The 23,436-nt window shown below is 46.3% G+C and overlaps 1 protein-coding gene and 1 pseudogene across 3 annotated transcripts in view; both read right to left on the bottom strand.

Annotated features, from left to right (window-relative positions):
* MYLK (myosin light chain kinase) overlaps positions 1–23,436 on the bottom strand; it is a 270,170-nt gene that overhangs the window by 108,913 nt on the left and 137,821 nt on the right. For all 3 annotated transcript variants that reach the window (XM_073634487.1, XM_073634486.1, XM_073634488.1), the window contains 2 exons: positions 15,652–15,726; positions 13,789–15,284 (listed from right to left, as the gene is read on the bottom strand). In XM_073634487.1, the coding sequence (XP_073490588.1) occupies positions 13,789–15,284; positions 15,652–15,726 (1,571 nt within the window). The remainder of the gene's footprint in view (positions 1–13,788; positions 15,285–15,651; positions 15,727–23,436) is intronic.
* On the bottom strand, positions 19,036–19,432 carry LOC141147280 (large ribosomal subunit protein uL29-like; annotated as a pseudogene).

A 23,436-nucleotide genomic window follows, 5' to 3' on the forward strand; every position in this document is an offset into this window, starting at 1 on the left:
CAGACCCGGGAACTCAGCACAGGGATGGTGGCAACCCCTCATAATGGGCACAGCGGGTGTACAGACCCGGGAACTCAGCACAGGGATGGTGGGAACCCCTCATAATGGGCACAGCGGGTGTACAGACCCGGGAACTCAGCACAGGGATGGTGAGAACCCCTCATAATGGGCACAGCGGGTGTACAGACCCGGGAACTCAGCACAGGGATGGTGAGAACCCCTCATAATGGGCACAGCGGGTGTACAGACCCGGGAACTCAGCACAGGGATGGTGAGAACCCCTCATAATGGGCACAGCGGGTGTACAGACCCGGGAACTCAGCACAGGGATGGTGAGAACCCCTCATAATGGGCACAGCAGGTGTACAGACCCGGGAACTCAGAACAGGGGTGGTGGGAACCCCTCATAATAGGCACAGCAGGTATACAGACCCGGGAACTCAGCACAGGGATGGTGAGAACCCCTCATAATGGGCACAGCGGGTGTACAGACCCGGGAACTCAGCACAGGGATGGTGAGAACCCCTCATAATGGGCACAGCGGGTGTACAGACCCGGGAACTCAGCACAGGGATGGTGGGAACCCCTCATAATGGGCACAGCGGGTGTACAGACCCGGGAACTTAAACCAACATAAGGCCCCATTCACACCTGAGTGTAGGAGGAATGCACATTCGCACATGCTTTTTTTTTTTGTGCTTTTCATGCGTTAAAGAGGTAGTAAAACGCTTTTAAACCATTTTTTTTTTTTTTTTAAACCTGAAAGGCAATGTCATAATGTGCTAGTATGCATTACATACTAGCACATTATGGGAAACTTACCTGAAAACGAAGCCCTCCAGCAGCGGGCTGTCACCGCTGAAGGCGCTTCCATCTCCCCCCCACTGGTCTTCCTTCCGGGTTTGCGGACTCCGGCTGTGTGAGTGGCCAGAGCCACGATGACATCACTCCCGCGCATGCCCGGGGCGGCCGTTCCTTCAAAGCGCATGTACCGGTGACGTCACCGGCTGCATGTACAGTAAATATCTACAAAACGATGCACGTTTAACCACTTGCGGACCGCCCGCCGTCATTGTGTGTTGGTACTTTGACGCTGAATGCCGGGGTCATGGCAGCAGATAGCAGCCATAACCCCGGTATCCTCTTCAATGGCGGGCCGTCCCCTTTCAGATAAAAGCGGTCTCTGTGGCGGATTCGCCGCAAGATCCCTTTTAAAATCGTGAGCAGGAGAGGGCCCCCCCGTCGCGCTCCCATCGTCTCCGCCACTTACGGGATCACGTCTTTTCCCCTGTGAGGTTGGATGCCAGGTGAGGGAAAGATGGCCCCCGCTCGGCGCCATAACATTGGTTGACGGAAGCGACATCAAACGGTCATAAAGGGGGAAAAAAAAAATTTGAAAAAAAAATAGACATTTATTTATTTTTTTATTGCATTTTAGTGTAAATATGAGATGTGAGGTTGTTTTGACCCCCCAGATCTCACATTAAAGAGGCCCTGTCATGCTTTTTTTCTATCTATAAGGGATTTTTACATTCCTTGTAATAGGAATAAAAGTGACCCAATTTTTTTTATTTTTTAAAGGACAGTGTAAAAATAAAAAGTAAAATAAATAAGAAAAACATTTTTTTTTAAAGCGCCTCGTCCCGCCGAGCTTGCACGCACACGTAAGTCACGCCCCCAGATGAAAACGGTGCTCAAACCACACATGTGAGGTATCGCCACGATTGTTAGAGCGAGAGCAATAATTCTAGACCTCCTCTGTAACTCAAAACTGGTAACCTGTAGAATTTTTTAAACGTCGCTTAAGGGTCAAAGTTTGTCGCCATTCCACGAGCGGGCGCAATTTTGAAGCATGACATGTATCATCTTTCACAATATAAAAAAAAAATTGGGCTAACTTTATCGTTGTCTTATTTTTTTTTTATTCAAAAAAGTGTTTTTTTTTTTTTTTTTTAAATGTGCTTTTAAGACCGCTGCGCAAATACGGTGTGACATAAAGTATTGCAACGACCGCCATTTTATTCTCTAGGGTGTCTGAATATATATAATGTTTGGGGGGTTCCAAGTAATTTTCTGCCAAAAAAAAAATATTTTAATTTGTAAACACTGAGTCTGAAAAATCGGCCCGGTCTTTACCTAGTTAAGAGATATTTACCGTATAGGTAAAATTCATGCACGGGAGTTTGCTCTCACTTTAACGTCATCGCGCCTAGGGCAGCCCCCCTATGTACGACAAACACCCCAAAAGTAGCTCCAGAACCTTCTTGGTCATGGAGTGTCTGGTGTTTTTTTTTTTTTTCAGTGCGCGTTTGTAGCGTGTTTTGTCACGCAGCAAAACACGCATCTGCTACCCACACTTGGGTGGCATTAACAATCAATGGCACCGCAAATATTCAACCCTTAATTGCAGCGCATTTCCAAAATGCGTGGCGAAATGCATATTTTTTTGTGTTTTGTCATGCTTTTCGGTAACACACAGGTGTGAATGCGGACTGATGACGGATTTTTCATGGTGGGAGCGTTGGAGACACCACCGAAGGAAGATTTGGCTCAGTCGGCGGGGGTAAAGGTCATTTATGAGGCTTGTGTATCACTTAGTAGCTGGATTGGGGACTAGCACAGGTCATCATACAGTATCATTTAGCTGTACTTTAAAATAAATCTAGTGACATTTTTCAAACTGGAGTCCTGGACAGAGGATGAGATCAGCAGGGTCACTGATGTACAGTAGGCCCTCCTACACCAGGCCCGGGCCCTATCAGTTCAAAAGGGGAGGGCTTGGGCACCTACCGAGCAGGAGAGCCGGCTGTACTGCCTTGAGACTCTTGAGAAAGTCGTCAACGCTGCAGGGTGTCAGGACTGGGCACAGCCCTTCTTTCTCTGAGCTGGCCGCTCAGCTGTCGGCTAATTTCCAGCTCCTATCTCTCTCCACAGTTACTCAGCTGTTGATGATATCCTGCTCGTCAGTCCTGCCTACTTAAGCCGTCCAGTCCAGAGGATCTCTGCCTTCGCCTTGGTCAACATCACAGAGACTGTCTCCTGCGATCCTGTTTAAAGACTTGCTTGGCTAACATCCCTTCTGGCTCCAGATCCTGCTTGCTGTTTTACTACGCTCATCTCTGGCTCCCTGACGTTTGGCTTGTCTGACTATCCGTTCCGGTTCCTGAACTCTGGCTATGTTTTGACCACGTTTTGTTCTATTTACATTTATTATTAAACAAGTGTGATTTAACTGTTCTTCTGTCTTGGTCTGATTTCATGGTTTCTGACACAGGGGGATCAGTTCTAGTATCTGCACCTTCCACCTGCTGCCCAGGGCCCACCTCTGTGGCATCCCCTCCCCCGCAGTGCCTTTGGCTTCCCTCCCCTGCTCTCCCGAAAAAATATAATTCTAAAAAAAAAATAAAAAATAAAAAAAGTAAAAAAAATTCTAAATAATAATAATAATAAAAAAAACACAAAAAAAAAAAAACCAAAGGCTTGTTCACATGCACTTTCATCTCTGAAGAGCAATCCACATGCTGACTGCTCTTCAGAGAGCAAAGCACACGTGAACAAGCCCTTGATTTCTTTTTATTATTATTTAGAATTTTTTTACTTTTTTTCATTTATTTTTTTAGAATTATATTTTTTCTTATTTATTTTACATTTTTCTGTTTCAACACTGGGTGGTGAGGAGGCACGAAGGGGTTGATTTACTAAAGGCAAAAAAGACTGCAAGTGCAGTTGCTTCAGAGCTTAGAAAATGAGGTAAAGCTCCACTTTGCAAAGAATACCCAATCATGTGCAAGGAAAAAAAAAAAAAAAAAAGCAGCATTTTTTCTTGCACGTGACTGGATGAGGGAGGTCAGCAGACCTTCTGCTTATTTGTTAAGCTGTGGAGCAACTTCTTTGTAGGCTGTACAGGGCCCCAGGATTTCTAACAGCAGCCTTGGAGATCAGTGCAGAGCTTGTTAATTGGCAGAGCAAATCAGCCTTATGGTGGTTTCCCTCATCGAGGACTTGTCTACCTAGCACTGGTAATGGGGGGGGGGGGGGGGTTAAGTCAGTAAACAGGATGCCGCAAATTTGATTACAAGGAGCCTAAAAAAACTCCTGAAAAGATATTGTGTGGTGGGTACAGACATTTCCCCAAAAGGTGGGTGTGGAGGAGCTTCCCAACCAGGGTCCCTTAAGAGGTTGTTGGGGGTTCCTTCAGAGGTTGTTGGGGGGCCCTTCAGAGGTTGTTGGGGGTTCCTTCAGAGGTTGTTGGGGGTCCCTTCAGAGGTTGTTGGGGGTCCCTTCAGAGGTTGTTGGGGGTCCCTTCAGAGGTTGTTGGGGGTCACTTCAGGAGGTTGCTGGGGGTTCCTTTAGCAATGAGCAGTTTCTGCCTCTCGGGTACAGTAAGTTCCCACTGACACCAAGTAATTTCAAGGTTTCCTCTGTGTTGAGAAGGTTGAGAAAGGACCAAAATTAGTCTTTTCTGGTACTTTGGCAGAAACTGCTTTGGACATCAAACATGAAAAGGAATTTTTGTTTTCAATTATCTGGGCGTAGAGATACATGTGGAGGAAATTGTTAACAGGAAAAGGAATTATCGGCCCCCTTCCCCGAGGGGGAATACAGAGTGCGGTTTGGACTCTCCGCTGTCCTGGGAACTGGAGACCCTCATACAGATCTCAGGGGAGATATACTAATGGGACAGAGACTTATTTAACCCTGTGTAGGCCAAGAACCTCAGAACAGAGAGAACCCCCTCCCCAATGACTGCTGAGATAATGACTGGTGACTATAATTAGGATGCATCTGGTCTATAAACCAGAGGCTCTGGAAGAACAGTTGGATAAATGGTTCTATATTTAGGATGTATCTGATCTATTAAACCAGAGGCTCTGGATGGACAGTTGGATAAATGGTTCTATATTTAGGATATATCCGGTCTATAAACCAGAGGCTCTGGATGGACAGTTGGATAAATGGTTCTATATTTAGGATATATCCGGTCTATAAACCAGAGGCTCTGGATGGACAGTTGGATAAATGGTTCTATATTTAGGTTGTATCCAGTCTATAAACCAGAGGCTCTGGATGGACAGTTGGATAAATGGTTCTATATTTAGAATATATCCGGTCTATAAACCAGAGGCTCTGGATGGACAGTTGGATAAATGGCTGTATATTTAGGATGTATCCGGTCTATAAACCAGAGGCTCTGGATGGACAATTGGATAAATGGTTCTATATTTAGGTTGTATCCGGTCTATAAACCAGAGGCTCTGGATGGACAATTGGATAAATGGTTCTATATTTAGAATATATCCGGTCTATAAACCAGAGGCTCTGGATGAACAGTTGGATAAATGGTTCTATATTTAGGATATATCCGGTCTATAAACCAGAGGCTATGAAGGGATGGTTGGCCCTATAGGGGCAGGAGAAATTATTTGCATGACTCCACCCACTACCCTAAAGATTAATATGAAACTATAAATATTAATTAGCTCCTAATATTTATGTAAGTCATGCAGAAACAAAACGATTTTTCCCGGATGAATCCTGTGCGTTGTTCTGTACATTCTATACACAGTCCCAGTTCAGACAGAGAATAAATTGTCGCTGGGAATAGTCATTTGTATCTCAGTCGCTCTTGCCCAGCATTGCACACTCATCCTCATGGCTTCCTCGGTATCGTTATTCGGTGACTAATTTGCAGACGGCGCTGGCAGCGGGAACTATCAGGGGTTATAAAACAAACACGCAGAATCCTGAGATTTATTACATCGCTTTAATGTGGGAACGAGAGGATTGTCTCCACAAACATCTCACAGAATGTTCTCAGCCGGGGGAACCCAAACAGCTTCCAACCTTACCCACGCCACCACGCCACGGCACAAAACACGCATTACTGTACAACCCAGAACCTGCACAACCCACCACAATATCTCCCTCCAACAACACAAAGGGACCACATCAAACTCTTCTGTATTGGGGCTCATGGGGGGGGGCTATCAGGAGCCATGGAGATAAGAGGCAGCTTGGGGGACACAGTTTAGGTTTGTAATGCAAATTATCCCTCAAGCTTTAGTGGTGGCCCAACAATAAAATAATTTGTAACATTAGATATGTAAATTTGGTGCTACATTGATTTTTGTTTCCTATATATACAGTATCTCACAAAAGTAAGTACACCCCTCAGTCACATTTTTGTAAGTCTTTTCTTCTATCTTTTCATGTGACAACACTGAAGAAATGACACTTTGCTACAATGTAAAGTAGTGAGTGTACAGCTTGTATAACAGTGTAAATTTGTTGTCCCCTCAAAATAACTCAACACACAGCCATTAATGTCTAAACCGCTGGCAACAAAAGTCAGGACACCCCTAAGGGAAAATGTCCAAATTGGGCCCAAAGTGTCAATATTTTCTGTGGCCACCATTATTTTCCAGCACCGCCTTAACCCTCTTGGACATGGAGGTCACCAGAGCTTCACAGGTTGTCACTGGAGTCCTCTTCCCCTCCTCCATGATGACATCACAGAGCTGGTAGATGTTAGAGACCTTGCGCTCCTCCACCTTCCGTTTGAGGATGTCCCACAGATGATCAATAGGGTTTAGGTCTGGAGACATGCTTGGCCAGTCCATCACCTTTACCCTCAGCTTCTTTAGCAAGGCAGTGGTGGTCTTGGAGGTGTGTTTGGGGTGGTTATCATGTTGGAATACTGCCCTGCGGTCCAGTCTCTGAAGGGAGGGGATCATGCTCTGCTTCAGTAGGTCACAGTACATGTTGGCATTCATGGTCCCCTCAATGATCTGTAGCCCCCCAGTGCCGGCAGCACTCATGCAGCCCCAGACCATGACACTCCCACCACCATGCTTGTCTGTAGACAAGACACACTTGTCTTTGTCCTCCTCACCTGGTTGCCCCCACACACGCTTGTCACCATCTGAACCAAATACGTTTATCTTGGTCTCATCAGACCACAGGACATGGTTCCAGTAATCCATGTCCTTAGTCTGCTTGTCTTCAGCAAACTGTTTGCAGTCTTTCTTGTGCATCATCTTTTGAAGAAGCTTCCTTCTGGGACAACAGCAGACCAATTTGATGCAGTGTGCGGCGTATGGTCTGAGCACTGACAGGCTGACCCCCCACCCCTACAACCTCTGCAGCAATGCTGGCAGCACTCATACGTCTATTTCCCAAAGACAACCTCTAGATCATAGGTGTGCGCAGCCTATTGTATTAGGGTGTGCACCTCAAAGCTCCAACACATATGCCTTTGTGACATATTAACCAGCCTCTTCCCCACGCGTCATCCTAAAACAATGGGGGGGGCAGGTGAGCACACAGGGGGACCTGGGCAGCAGAAAGAAAAGGAACTGGGACAAGAGGGGTGGCATACATTGGTACCAATCTCCTGTTTTTTCCTCCCGTGGCAGCTGAATATCGGCGGGAGGAAGAGGAGGAGAAACCTACTTTCAGCTGCTGCAGAAGAAAATACAGATCGGTCCATTAATTTCCACTCCAGCCGCCTACCCTGTCCAGATTCTGGGGGTCGGCAAGTAAGGATCGCGGCTTACCTGTCACCTGCCCACAATTGATGGGTTGCCAACTCCAGGATTAGGGTGTGCCCAGGCACACCTGGCACATGCCTATGCTCTGGATATGACGCTGAGCATGTGCACACAACTTCCTTGGTGGACCATGGCGAGGCCTGTTCTGAGTAGAACCTGTCCTGTTATACCGCTGTATGGTCTTGGCCACCGTGCTGCAGCTCAGTTTCAGGGTCTTGGCAATCTTCTTATAGCCTAGGCCATCTTTATGTATAGAAACAATTCTTTTTTTCAGATCCTCAGAGAGTTCTTTGCCATGAGGTGCCATGTTGAACTTCCAGTGACCAGTATGAGAGAGTAACAGTGATAACACCAAATTTAACACACCTGCTCCCCATTCACACCTGAGACCTTGTACAAGGTTGTACACACCTTAACAAGTCACATGACAACGGGGAGGGAAAATGGCTAATTGGGCCCAATTTGGAGATTTTCACTTAGGGGAGTACTCACTTTTGTTGCCAGCGGTTTAGACAATAATGGCTGTGTGTTGAGTTATTTTGAGGGGACAGCAAATTTACACTGTTATACAAGCTGTACACTCACTACTTTACATTGTAGACAAGTGTCATTTCTTCAGTGTTGTCACATCAAAAGATAGAAGAAAAAATTTACACAAATGTGACTGAGGGGTGTACTTACTTTTGTGAGATACTGTGTATACAGTGGTGATGGAAAGTATTCAGACCCTCTTAAATTTTTCACTCTTTGTTATATTGCAGCCATTTGCTAAAATCATTAAAGTTCATTTTTTTTCCTCAATGTACACACAGCACCCCATATTGTACACACAGCGCCCCATATTGTACACACAGCACCCCATATTGTACACACAGCACCCCATATTGTACTCACAGCACCCCATATTGTACACACAGCACCCCATATTGTACACACAGCGCCCCATATTGTACACACAGCACCCCATATTGTACACACAGCACCCCATATTGTACTCACAGCACCCCATATTGTACACACAGCGCCCCATATTGTACACACAGCACCCCATATTGTACACACAGCACCCCATATTGTACTCACAGCACCCCATATTGTACACACAGCACCCCATATTGTACACACAGCACCCCATATTGTACACACAGCACCCCATATTGTACACACAGCACCCCATATTGTACACACAGCACCCCATATTGTACACACAGCGCCCCATATTGTACACACAGCACCCCATATTGTACACACAGCCCCCCATATTGTACACACAGCACCCCATATTGTACACACAGCCCCCCATATTGTACACACAGCACCCCATATTGTACACACAGCCCCCCATATTGTACACACAGCACCCCATATTGTACACACAGCACCCCATATTGTACACACAGCACCCCATATTGTACACACAGCCCCCCATATTATACACACAGCACCCCATATTGTACACACAGCACCCCATATTGTACACACAGCACCCCATATTGTACACACAGCCCCCCATATTGTACACACAGCACCCCATATTGTACACACAGCCCCCCATATTATACACACAGCACCCCATATTGTACACACAGCACCCCATATTGTACACACAGCCCCCCATATTGACAGAAAAACACAGAATTGTTGACATTTTTGCGGATTTATTAAAAAAGAAAAACTGAAATATCACATGGTCCTAAGTATTCAGACCCAGTGGCGTCTCCAGCTTTCATATTTAGGAGGGGCACATGGGGGGACAGGGACAACAGTAGGGGGGCAACTATAAAATGCAATTATATATATCTCCTGGGGCCCTTTACTACAATCCCACAACGGCCCTTTCACATGTTCTGCAGTGAGCTCCCTTCATACTGTATTGGGGCCCCCCAGGGTGGCAGAAAACAAGAGATATATGTCACCAGCATACCAAGAAAATATAAGGGTCAAAAGCAGTGGGAGAACTATCAGGGTTGCAAAGGTTGTCTTGCCACCAGCCTCCTCTTGCTGTCCTGCCCCTGCTATTGACAGCGCTGGTCTGGCATCTCTTGGAATTTACAGGCTGGTTCTCCTGTCCTAAGGATCGGAGAAATCAGTCTGTTTTTTCAGTAACTGAGAGTCCTGGTGGAGTCCTTCCTGCAACTTGCTCTTCTCCCTGCCAATGAGGATGCAGGGGAAGGAGCAGATCGGGCGGCCGTGATTGTGTGAGCGCTCGCATTATGCAGTGTCAGCAAGCAGAGGGAGGAGGGAGGAATCACCCGCAGGAGCTGACTGGGGACGCTCTCCCTCTTAGACATTGACTTTTTGTAAAAAAAATATATATATATATATATATATATATTTTTTTTTTAATTGGGGGGCACATGGTGGGGCACAGCATAATGTTTAGGGGGGGTCAGGGCCACCTCTGCCCCCCCTAGGGACGCCATTGTTCAGACCCTTTGCTGTGACACTCATATATATAACTCAGGTGCTGTCCATTTTTTCTGATCATCATTGAGAGGGTTCTACACCCTCATTTGAGTCCAGCTGTGTTTGATTATACTGATTGGACTTGTTTAGGAAAGCCACACACCTGTCTATATAAGACCTTACAGCTCACAGTGCATGTCAGAGCAAATGAGAATCATGAGGTCAAAGGAACTGCCTGAAGAGCTCAGAGACAGAATTGTGGCAAGGCACAGATGTGGCCAAGGTTACAAAAAAATTCTGCTGCACTTAAGGTTCCTAAAAGCACAGTGGTCTCCATAATCCTTAAATGGAAGACATTTGGGACGACCAGAACCCTTCCTAGAGCTGGCCGTCCAGCCAAACTGAGCTATCGGGGGAGAAGAGCCTTGGTGAGAGAGGTAAAGAAGAACCCAAAGATCACTGTGGCTGAGCTCCAGAGATGCAGTCGGGAGATGGGAGAAAGTTGTAGAAAGTCAATCATCACTGCAGCCCTCCACCAGTCGGAGCTTTATGGCAGAGTGGCCCGACGGAAGCCTCTCCTCAGTGCAAGACACATGAAAGCCCGCATGGATTTTGCTAAAAAAACACCTGGAGGACTCCAAGATGGTGAGAAATAAGATTCTCTGGTCTGATGAGACAAGATAGAACTTTTTGGCCTTAATTCTAAGCGGTATGTGTGGAGAAAACCAGGCACTGCTCATCACCTGTCCAATACAGTCCCAACAGTGAAGCATGGTGGTGGCAGCATCATGCTGTGGGGGTGATTTTCAGCTTCAGGGACAGGACGACTGGTTGCAATTGAGGGAAAGATGAATGCGGCCAAGTACAGGGATATCCTGGAAGAAAACCTTCTCCAGAGTGCTCAGGACCTCAGACTGGGCCGAAGGTTTACCTTCCAACAAGACAATGACCCTAAGCACACAGCTAAAATAACGAAGGAGTGGCTTCACAACAACTCTGTGACTGTTCTTGAATGGCCCAGCCAGAGCCCTGACTTAAACCCAATTGAGCATATCTGGAGAGACCTAAAAATGGCCGTCCACCAACGTTTACCATCCCCCCTGACAGAACTGGAGAGGATCTGCAAGGAGGAATGGCAGAGGATCCCCAAATCCAGGTGTGAAAAACTTGTTGAATCTTTCCTAAAAAGACTCATGGCTGTATTAGATTAAAAGGGGCTTCTACTAAATACTGAGCAAAGGGTCTGAATACTTAGGACCATGTGATATTTCAGTTTTTCTTTTTGAATAAATCTGCAAAAATGTCAACAATTCTGTGTTTTTCTGTCAATATGGGGTGCTGTGTGTACAATATGGAGGGCTGTGTGTACAATATGGGGGTCTGTGTGTACAATATGGGGTGCTGTGTGTACAATATGGGGGGCTGTGTGTACAATATGGGGATCTGTGTGTACAATATGGGGGGCTGTGTGTACAATATGGGGGGCTGTGTGTACAATATGGGGGTCTGTGTGTACAATATGGGGTGCTGTGTGTACAATATGGGGGTCTGTGTGTACAATATGGGGTGCTGTGTGTACAATATGGGGGGCTGTGTGTACAATATGGGGGGCTGTGTGTACAATATGAGGTGCTGTGTGTACAATATGGGGTGCTGTGTGTACAATATGGGGGTCTGTGTGTACAATATGGGGGGCTGTGTGTACAATATGGGGGGCTGTGTGTACAATATGAGGTGCTGTGTGTACAATATGGGGTGCTGTGTGTACAATATGGGGTGCTGTGTGTACAATATGGGGTGCTGTGTGTACAATATGGGGGGCTGTGTGTACATTATGGGGTGCTGTGTGTACAATATGGGGTGCTGTGTGTACAATATGGGGTGCTGTGTGTACATTAATGAGGAAAAAAAATGAACTTAAATGATTTTAGCAAATGGCTGCAATATAACAAAGAGTGAAAAATTTAAGGGGGTCTGAATACTTTCTGTCCCCACTATAGTGCTTGTATTGTTGCGCTATCACTAAACCCGGATCGATGCTTCGCCTTACAATACTGTACATAGTTTGGTGATGGAATCTTCTTCCTCCTCATTGATAGTTTGAATCTTTTTGCTGTTGAAATAGATGCAGCTTTAGCGGTTTTACATTATACAATTTTCTTATTCAATTTGTTTGATTTGGTTTACCTTCAAGTATGTAGTGCAAGGGCCGGCCTGATTGCATACAAATCGATAGTGTTTAGGTTTGACCTCCTATTATATGGATTTGGTAAATCTAAAGGAAAATTTGTATAATGTATGGCCAGCCTTAGACATCAATGTCACATTATTTTATCCTCTAAATCTGTGACCAGCAAACAGCAGGGATGGAACTACACGTCCCAGAAATGATGACCTGATGGTCAAAGAGATGATAAGCTCGCTCAGACAAGGCATGCTGGAGCTTGTAGTTCCACAGAAGCAGGAAACCTATCACTTCAGTAAACCTTAGACAAGGAAAGGCAGGAATGAGTAAAAGGGAGAAACTCAACATTTACAGGCACTTTCTAGAACAGCCTTTCCCAACCTTTTTATCCCTGAGGAAGCCTTGAAATAATGTTTAGATCTTGGTGAACAGTGAGAAGAATGTTCCTTACATTGGTGGTCAGTGGGAAGAATCTCCCTTACACTGGTGGTCAGTCGGAGGAATGCCCCTTACATCGGTGATCAGTGAGAAGAATGCTCCTTACATTGGTGATCAGTGAGAAGAATGTTCCTTACATTGGTGATCAGTGAGAAGAATGTTCCTTACATTGGTGATCAGTGAGAAGAATGTTCCTTACATTGGTGATCAGTGAGAAGAATGTTCCTTACATTGGTGATCAGTGAGAAGAATGTTCCTTACATTGGTGATCAGTGAGAAGAATGTTCCTTACATTGGTGATCAGTGAGAAGAATGTTCCTTACATTGGTGATCAGTGAGAAGAATGTCTCTTACATTGGTGATCAGTGAGAAGAATGTTCCTTACATTGGTGATCAGTGAGAAGAATGTTCCTTACATTGGTGATCAGTGAGAAGAATGTTCCTTACATTGGTGATCAGTGAGAAGAATGTCCCTTACATTGGTGATCAGTGGGAAGAATGTTCCTTACATTGGTGATCAGTGAGAAGAATGTTCCTTACATTGATGATCAGTGAGAAGAATGTCCCTTACATTAGTGATCAGTGGGAAGAATGTTCCTTACATTGGTGGTCAGGGAAAAGAATTCCCTCTTACAGCAGTGGTCAGAATGCCACAATTAGGAACAAATAAAAAGTCTATTAGTTTACTTGTTAAAAAAAAAGAAAAGAAAAAAAAAAGATCATTAGTGCCTGGGCAACTGGTTCTGCTAGCTGGCATTGGCCCTGTAGCTATGTAGGCACCATCAGATGGGAGTCAATAAGCCTCAGCTCAAGAAACCCCGAACATGCTCTGGAGGACCCTAGTTTAGAAAGGCTGTTCTAGATTATTCAATAAGACAGAAAAATGGTCAAAATACACAAACTGCTGTAACTCATAACAACCCAGACTCTTTCTCCAGGGCAATAAAGATCACAAATCAATTTTGAGGTAACATCAGTACTAGCAAATATTAGCAGTAAAAGTCCCCCTGCAGCTAGGGAGAACTTTTCCCCTAATTGTAAATTCTATACAGACAGGTGCAGAGATACAATGACAGATATATAGACAAGAGTCAATGAAGACAGGTAGAACAGGCTCTCTCTATACAATTCATTGTTAAGTCGGGAAGAACAGAATCATCAAAACAAAGCACAGTAATAGAATATCAGAAAGTATATTTATAGACTTACCATCTTGAGCGAGAACAATGAACTTGGAGGACTTTATGACTTTTCCATCGAGAGTCCACGTTACGGTCGGTGATGGCTCTGAGGTGACCTGGCACTGTAGAAGCAGCTTCTCTCCATCCACCAACTTCAAGTCCTGCAAAACTTCAGAGAAGACTGGTGGAGTCCCTGAGCCTTCTTCAGCCTTGTTCCCCACTTCTCCATCCACCACCGACACACAGTTCTGCTCCACTTTCTCCTGCTTGACCACCGGTGCTGCATTTTCCTCGACAGGTTTGGCGTTCTCCTCTACAACAGGTGGCTTTGCAATCTCTATTTTCACTAGGGGCTTTGAGATTTCTTCCTTCGCAGCTGGTTTTGCCTTTTCATCCTTCTCCAAAGTTTTTGCTTTTTCCTGGTTGACCGCTGGTTTGGCATTTTCCTCCTTGACTGTAGGTTTTGGCGTATCGTCTTTGACAAAGGGTTTTGCTTTCTCTTGGTTGACTACTGGCTTTAATTTGTCTTGTGCTGCCGGTGATTTGGCAGTTTCTTCTTTGACCAGCGGCTTTAATTTGTCTTGACCGGGCGCGGGCTTGGCGTTTTCCTCCTTGAACACTGGTTTTAGTTTTTCTTGGAGAAATGCTGGCTTTGCATTTTCCTCCTTGCCCACTGGCTTTAGTTTGTCTTGAATGGCCGACGGTTTGGCATTTTCCTCCTTGCCCACTGGCTTTAGTTTGTCTTGAATGGCCACCGGTTTGGCATTTTCCTCCTTGCCCACTGGTTTTAGTTTGTCTTGAATGGCCGCCGGTTTGGCATTTTCTTCCTTGCCCGCTGGTTTTAGTTTGTCTTGAATGGCCGCCGGTTTGGCATTTTCTTCCTTGCCCGCTGGTTTTAGTTTGTCTTGAATGGCCGCCGGTTTGGCATTTTCTTCCTTGGTCACTGATTTTAGCTTTTCTTGAAGGAACGCTGGCTTTGCCTTTTCATCCTTGGCAACTGACTTCAGCTTATCTCCAAATGGTTTTGCATTTTCATGAGGCTCTGTGCTGTTGGCACTACCATTTTCAGTGGGCCCTTTCTTCTTGCTGCCCAGAAGAGACCTGAAGTCGGGGGTGGCTGCTTTGATTGGCGTCTTTTCCACCACAGGGGTCTTTGGCGTGGAGCCCTTTTTCCCCAAGACGGAGCGAAAATCCACCTGCTGGGGGGTGTTGACCTTTTTGTCATCCTCCGGGGCCTTGGGCTTGACCTGCCCTTTAAGGTTAGCTCTGAAGTCCATCTGGTCAGCTGATAGCTCCTTTAGGTTCTCTTCTGAAACGCTTCTGGTGCTGACCTTTCTTCCCAAAACCTGGCGGAAGTCCACTTGCTCTGCCTCTTGCTTTCGGAGTCTCTCCTCGGTGTGCTCCTTCACCTCGACTCTTCTCTTCAGAACACCGCGGATGGTCTCTTGGTCGTCTCTTTGGGTGACCCCTCTAAGCACATCTACATCTCCATCCCTCTCTGCAAATCCCAGCTGCTCCCCGTGCCTGAGTGTCAACGAGAAGAGAAAAAAAAAAAAAAAAAAAAAGAGAAAGAGGAACTTAAAGGGAGGTTTGGCTTTCAAATCAAACAATTTGTGTGAGGAAGAAAAGTCCTAGGGGAGGGAAGTCAGATCAGAAGAACACAATCCAATTCTTTATTGCATCAGTGATGACTTCAGTGGCCTTATAAGGGAAAGAGCCAAAAAAAAAAAAAAACCCATCAACCATCGCTGCCTGTAATGTACGTCTCTGTCTGTCTGCGGATGGGTCACATTTGGGGGATTAGGACGGCTCGCAGGTTTAGGGAGGGAAGAGAATTAGCAAGAGTAAAAAATAGCATCCGATCGGCCTGAGAAGCCCTGCAGCGACTTACTCTCCAAACTGCGACCCCGCTGAGCTCTCCCGCAGCATCAGAGGCACCTGGCAGCCGCATTCGCCCACCGCGTTCCTGCAATCCAAACACAGAGGAATGTTTTATCCCCAGGAAAAAAAAAACAATTAAACACGCCAGAAACTGTTACTTTTTTTGCTGTCATCTGTTTAACAATGGTACAGTTTATTCAAACTACCCCCCCCCCTCCCCCCCCAGGGATCCAGCTCTTCCCAGGCTGGGTCACACAGCTGAGAGCTTTACGGGAAAAACTTTTTTGCTGCTGAGTGAGCCGCTGAACGATACGAGACACGAACTTCCCTGGCTGAACACCGCATCAGATAAACAGCATTACATTAGTAAAGATAAAATAAAAGTAAAATAAACACAAATAAGGGACTCATTGTTCTACACAAGATGTTCAAGACAAGATCGACTTCTATGGGGACCGCTCCTCGTATCCACCGCTTCTCCTCTTTGTGTCTTTATAATTCATTTCATGTATTTTTATATATTTATTAGTTTTAGGTCGTATTTTATTTATTTTTTTTATTTACAGTGCCTTGAAAAAGTATTCATACCCCTTGAAATTTTCCACATTTTGTTACAACCAAAAACGTAAATGTATTTTATTGGGATTTTATGTGATAGACCAACACAAAGTGGCACATAATTGTGAAGTGAAAGGAAAATGAGAAATGATACAAATAAATATGTGAAAAGTGTGGGGGGCATTTGTATGGCGCCCCCCGGAGTCAACACTTTGTAGAACCCCCTTTCCCTACAAGTCTTTTTGGGGATGTCTCTACCAGCTTTGCACATCTAGAGAGGACATTTCTGCCCATTCTTCTTTGTAAAATATCTCAAGTTCTGTTAGATTGGATGGAGAACGTCTGTGAACAGCAATTTTCAAGTCTTGCCACAGATTCTCAATGTGATTTAGGTCTGGACTGTGAATGGGCCATTCTAACACATGAATATGCTTTGATCTAAACCATTCCATTGTAGCTCTGGCTGTATGTTTCGGGTCATTGTCCTGCTGGAAGGTGAACCTCCGCCCCAGTCTCAAGTCTTTTGCAGACTCCAACAGGTTTTCTTCTAAGATTGTCCTGTATTTGGCTCCATCCATCTTCCCATCAACTCTGAGCAGCTTCCCTGCTGAAGAAAAGCATCCCCACCACATGATGCTGCCACCACCATGGTTCGCGGTGGGGATGGTGTGTTCAGGGTGATGTGCCGTGTTAGTTTTCCCCCACACATAGCGTTTTGCTTTTAGGCCTACAAGTTCCATTTTGGTCTCATCTGATCAGAGCACCTTCTTCCACATGTTTGCTGTGTCCTCCACATGGCTTCTCACAAACTACAAACAGGACTTCTTATGACTTTCTTTCACCAATGTCTTTCTTCTTGTCACTCTTCCATAAAGGGCAGATTTGTGGAGAACACGACTAATAGTTGTCCTGTGGACAGATTCTCCCACCTGAGCTGTGGATCTCTGCAGCTCCTCCAGAGTTACCATGGACCTCTTGGCTCTTCTCTGATGAATGCTCTCCTTGCCCGGCCGGTCAGTTTAGGTGGACGGCCATGTCTTGGTAGGTTTGCAGTTGTGTCATACTCTTTCCATTTTCTGATGATGGATTGAACAGAGCTCCGTGAGATGTTCAAAGCTTGGGAGATTTTTTTATAACCGAACCCTGCTTTATACTTCTCCACAACTTTATCCCTGACCTGTCTGGTGTGTTCCTTGGCCTTCATGATGCTGTTTGTTCACCAAGGTTCTCTAACAAACCTCTGAGGGCTTCACAGAACAGCTGTATTTATACTGAGATTACATGACACACAGGTGGGCTCTATTTACTAATTAGGTGACTTCTGAAGACAATTGGTTCCACTAAATTTTAGTGAGGGGTTTCAGAGTAAAGGGGGCTGAATACAAATGCCCCCCTACACTTTTCACATGTTTATTTGTATCATTTATAATTTTCCTTCCACTTCACAATTATGTGCCACTTTGTGTTGGTCTATCACATAAAATCCCAATAAAATACATTTACGTTTTTGGTTGTAACATAACAAAATGTGGAAATTTTCAAGGGGTATGAATACTTTTTCAAGGCACTGTATATGCAAGAGTCTTTAATATCAGCAGCAAACGCAGTGGATGGGAGTGTTCACATGCCGCACTTTCCAAGCCTTGCTTTGCACCCAGGGCAAAAATTATCCTCTAAGGCTTCATTTAGAACTGCAGTTGGGGGGGGGGGGGGGGGGGGGGAGGCACACAAATGCATGGATGAGCCTTAACCTGAAACAGGCAGCGGATGTGGGTGTTTTCAGGCCGAGGGCGTGATGCATAAGGTTGCTGTGGCATTTACATGGGTAAGACAGGTGAAGAAGTGGTGAAGAAGTGTCATATCGTCATCTCGCTGCCTGTTAAATGTTCTGAACACGAATGATCTTGTGAGGAGCAGCAATTTGGCCACACAAGTTGAAAAGGTTGAAATTTTCCTCACACCTTACCCCCGTTTTGCTTTGTGTCTTTTGAGGTTCTATGTAGCTTTATAATGTTTGCTGTACTCACACAGACTAAGTACAATTTTAGAAAAACAATAAACGACATACAGAGCAGTGGCGTTGCTAGGGGGTGGCTTTTGGGGCTATAGTCCCGAATCTGGGGCCCATAGCCCCGAGTCTCTGCAGGGGTCCCCATGGGGAGGGGAGGCTCTCTGGGGACCCTGATGTAAGTGGGGGGGCTGTCTGGGGACCCTAATGCAATGGGGAGGCGGCTCACTGGGGACGCTGATTTAAGGGGGAGGCTCTTTGGGAACCCTGATGTAAGCGGGGGGCTCTCTGGGGACCCTGATGCAAGGGGGAGGCTCTCTGGGAACCCTGATGTAAGTAGGGGGATCTCTGGGGACCCTGATGCAAGGGGGAGGCTCTCTGGGGACTCTGATGTTAGGAGGAGGCTCTCTGGGGACCCTGATGTAAGTGGGGGGCTCTCTGGGGACCCTGATGCAAGGGGGAGGCTCTCTGGGGACTCTGATGTATGGGGGGGCTCTCTGGGGACCCTGATGTAAGGGGGGCTCTCTGGGGACCCTGATGCAAGTGGGGGGCTCTCTGGGGATATATACACACACGCGTGCGCGCGCGCGTATATTACTGTATATACATGTGTATGCCCGCCCAAGCGTATGACTCTCTTTACTACACTGCTATGGGCTCTAGCCCCAGATCTTTTGTAGACCTAGCAACGCCCCTGATACAGAGTATTACAAAACATGCATACAATACACAGATGCACATACTATCAAATCCCGGACGAGCCCCCAATTGTTTTGCTTTGGTTTTTTTTTTCCTTTTCTTTTTTTTTTTAACAACTGAACACATTTTATTAACACATGAGACTTATGCCTTGACAGCAAATTTGCGCATTGAGTCGTTCTTTTCTTTGCTGCTTTTTAGTCCTCAAAGACTCCTCATGCTTGTTCAGCCTGTGCCTGAGAGCCCTGGTCTTCTTTGGCCTCAAATCCAAAGGCTTGTACTTCTTACCTTTGTAAAATTTCCTCAAGTTTTCTTTTTGTGTCTGGTTAATCACAGTTAGAACTTTGGCGATGGACATGCAAACAACACGGATTTTGGACAGCTTAGAAGCAGCTCCTCCCATCACCTTAGCAACTCTGAGTTGCGACAGTTTAACCCTGAGGTCACCCAACTGCTCCAATAGCTCTTCCTTCTTCTAACCATGCAGGTCTCGAGCCTTCATTTTGGCCATGGTCGTCGTCAGCTGCAATAGGAAAGGCTTTTGCTTTGTCTTTTAAGGTTGTTAGCAGTAACAGCAAGGAAGCATAAAACCTCTGTATTGTGACACCCCTTCCTGCTGATGTGCCCAAGGAAGTTACCTCTTATGCCTATCTCTTTGCCTAGCCAGAGATACATTGTCATACCTGGACACTGTCCATCCTGGAATGATCCTCCAAGGCCATGGACAGCCCTGTACTCTCCTGCAGCCTCTGTTCACCTTCACTCACTATAGGTGTCATATCACTAAAAGTCTTCCTGGTTTAATCTGCTGCAATCTTTACACCAAGTGAGGGATAGCATGGGTCAAGCTTGGCACCCAGAAAGGGAGGGAACATTTTGGCCAAAATATAATGCACCATGAAATACTTTGGGGAGGACAGCTTACTATAGATTGTAGGCTCAGGCAAGAAAAGATCCTGAGAGTTTGATCGTGTGTTCTGCAATACACTCACTGAAGTGGATTCTGATACCTTCATACAGTATGTGGCAACTTTTACAAACATTACTTTGCACAGTAGAGTAGGGACTGGTCAGACAGCAACCACTTTGATACAATAGACCAGAAAGTGATCACTTTGATGCAGTTGACCAGAGATGGATCACTTTCATGCAGCTGGCCAGGGAGGGGTCACTTTGATGCAGCTGGATGAAGGGGGTTCAGTCTGATGCTGTTGGCCATAGAGGGATCACTTTGAAACTGTAGGCCAGAAAGAGATCACTTTGATGCAGCTGGCCAGAGAGGGATCACTTTGATGCAGTAGGCATGATAGGGGTCACTTGGAGGCATCTGACCAGAGGGAGTCACTTTGACTCAGCTGGCCAAACAGGGATCACTTTGACGTAGTTGGCCAGAGAGGAATCACTTTGATACAACTGGCCAGAGTGGAATAACTTTGACCCAGTTGGCAAGAAAGGAATCGCTTTGATACAGTTGGCCAGAGAGGGATCACTTTGATGCAGTTGGCCATAGTCGGATCACTTTGACCGAGTTGGCCAAAGAGGAATCACTTTGATGCAGTTGGCCAGAGAGCGATCACTTTGATACAGTTTGTCAGAGAGGTGTCACTTTGACCCAGTTGGCCAGAGAAGGATCACTTTGACCCAGTTGGCCAGAGAAGGATCACTTTGACCCAGTTGGCCAGAGAGGGATCACTTTGACCCAGTTGGCCAGAGAGGGATCACTTTGATACAGTTTGTCAGAGAGGTGTCACTTTGACCCAGTTGGCCAGAGAAGGATCACTTTGACCCAGTTGGCCAGAGAGGGATCACTTTGACCCAGTTGGCCAGAGAGGGATCACTTTGACCAAGTTGGCCAGAGAGGGATCACTTTGAAGCAGTTGGCCAGAGAGGGATCACTTTGACCCAGTTGGCCAGAGAGGGATCACTTTGACCCAGTTGGCCAGAGAGGGATCACTTTGACCCAGTTGGCCAGAGAGGGACCACTTTGAAGCAGTTGGCCAGAAGGGGATCACTTTAATACAGGTGGCTAGATGTATTGCAATATATGTGAACCAGGAATCTACAGTTTTATAAAAACGTTTGTTTGCAATAAGTACAGATGTATAGCAATGTGTGGAGGATGAATTGAGAATCTACAGGTGACCAGTGCACCTTGACTCCTTTCTTTCAGACCAGGGCAGATCATACCTGGTCTAGAATTTGCTCTTCAGCCAGATACAGGGCATGTTGGGGCTTGTAGTTACTCAAATGTCTACAGCCACATTTTTTCCAGTTCTGCATTAGCCAATTTCCCGTAAAGTGAAAATGAGGAAATCCTGCCAAAACAAGACATCCCCCCCCAAACTCCTCCTAAAAGTCTTTTAAAAAGCTTCATTCTTAACCCCAGAAAAGGGTCCAAACTTTTTCTCCCTCCAGTTTAACTCCTAAACAGTTTTCTTCCTCGCTGGATTTTTCCGCTGAACGAGAGAAGAGCGTTTCCAGCAAACAATCTCTCCATCCATCCCCCCCCTCCCCCCTCCTCCTTCGTTTATATTAAAATCTTAAAAGTGTCACCATATATGGTGGTGGGAACGTATTTCTGCCTGGGTAAAGGACATGCCTGAAGCAAATGCCTCCGTCACGGGGACCTGCTGCTCCTTCAAAGAAACACATTTAGCATAATGGATCTCTAAATGTTTTATCGCACTCACAGATGGAGGCGCAGGACGCAGGGCTGAGCTGTGCACCTCCAACGCTCAATACCATATTAAGTTCTTTTCATAAGAAGAATCGCCGGGCAGAAAATGCAGGCAGCGAGGAATCTCAGAAACTCTATTTATAGGATTTGGACTTTATGTCCTTGCCCTAGAAGTCATTCCTCGCGCACTCACCCCAAACCACCAAATTTCTCTAATTGCCTAAATAAGCGTCTCTCCATCACCGGCCTGCAGAGGGCAGTATGAGGGTACAAGTGATGAAGAGTAAGGGCCCATGCATATGGGTGGATTTTAGGGTGTATGGCCACACAGTAAAAATTTGAGGCTCCTGGGAGCCACATTTGCCAATTAGATTCCAATAAGCCCCCCCCATCCACAGACCCCCACAGTTACCGGGCCAGGGTTGTGGGAAAGAGGCCCTTGATCTGTTCAGCATGGGAACAATGTGCTTTGTCTCCTATGGCAAGGAACTCTTTTAGTGTTGAAAGCAGGTAGCCTGATATGGTTTAGGAGGGGGGTGCTTACCAGTTCCGGGACAAGGTCACCTAGAGCCCAGGGCGAACATGCCAAACTGCGCTCCCCCCAAGATGTATGAGCAATGAGCATTATTACAATTCCCCCCCCTTCAGCATAAATGTCCCCCCCCCCAAAAAAAAAACACCCCTCCTAATCCCCCCCACCCAAATTTCCACATTGCCCTCCCAGCACAAATATCCCCCAATCCCCCCTCCTAGCACAAATTCACCCCTCATATTTCCCCTCCTAGCAATCATCCCTACTAGCACAATCTCTCCCCCATCCCCCCCAAAAAAATCCCCTCCTGGCACAAATCCCCTCTCCCAACTACCATATCACGTCTTCTAGGACAACCCCGCCCCCCATATTCCCCCTTTTAGCACAAATGCTCTTCCCCCTCCCAACACAAACCCCCCTAAATCATCACTCCTAAAACACACCCCATAATTTCCCCTCCTAGAATATTTTTTACCCCCTGTCACCCCCAAATTCCCCCCCTCCCAACACTAATCCACCCCACACCTCAAATGATACCACAGTGCCCAGGATAGCTGGCCCCCCTGCCCACCCCTTGTCCCAGCCCTGGTGCATACTTCCCCCTTTCCTGGCCAGTCAAGCTGCATGTTCTGATTGACACCTTCCCACCCCCAGCCTATAGCAGATTGACAGGCGGGTGGTGGTTATACTGCTTTGAGTGGACGTCATATGACGCCCTTCAGAAACGGCCCACTCACACATGCCCCTGGGGGGGGGGTTGGGGGGCGTGCGCCGATTGGTGGTGCAGTGTGTCCCTCAGACAAGGCGAATCAATGTGATCAGCTGTGTCCAAGCAGATTTCTTCAGTGGGGACATCTGCACTGATAATCGGTGCACTAATTATCAGTGCAGTCCCACCAGTGATGCCCTTCAGTGCCCACCAATCATGACTTTCAGTGCCCATCACTGCCGCCTATCAGTGCTGTCCATTAGTGCCGTCCATCAGTCCCCTCCATCAGTGCCTTCTCATCAGTGCCGCCTATCAGTGCACATCAGTGCCGCCTTTAAGGGCCATCTATCAGTGCCCATCAATGCCTCCTCATTAGTGCTGTCCATCAGTGCCGCCTATCAGTGCCCACCAATCATGACTTTCAGTGCTCATCAATGCTGCCTTTCAGTGCCGTTTATCAGTGCCCATCAGTGCCTACTTATGAGTGCTATCTATCAGTGCACATCAGTGTCGCCTATCAGTGCTCATCAGTTCCGTACAGTGCCGCCTATTAGTGCCTGTCAGTGCACATCAGTGCCACCTATCAGTGCCCATCAGGGCCATCTAACAGTG

This window comes from Aquarana catesbeiana, linkage group LG06 (assembly GCF_042186555.1).
Source record: "Aquarana catesbeiana isolate 2022-GZ linkage group LG06, ASM4218655v1, whole genome shotgun sequence".
Taxonomy (NCBI): Eukaryota; Metazoa; Chordata; class Amphibia; order Anura; family Ranidae; genus Aquarana; species Aquarana catesbeiana.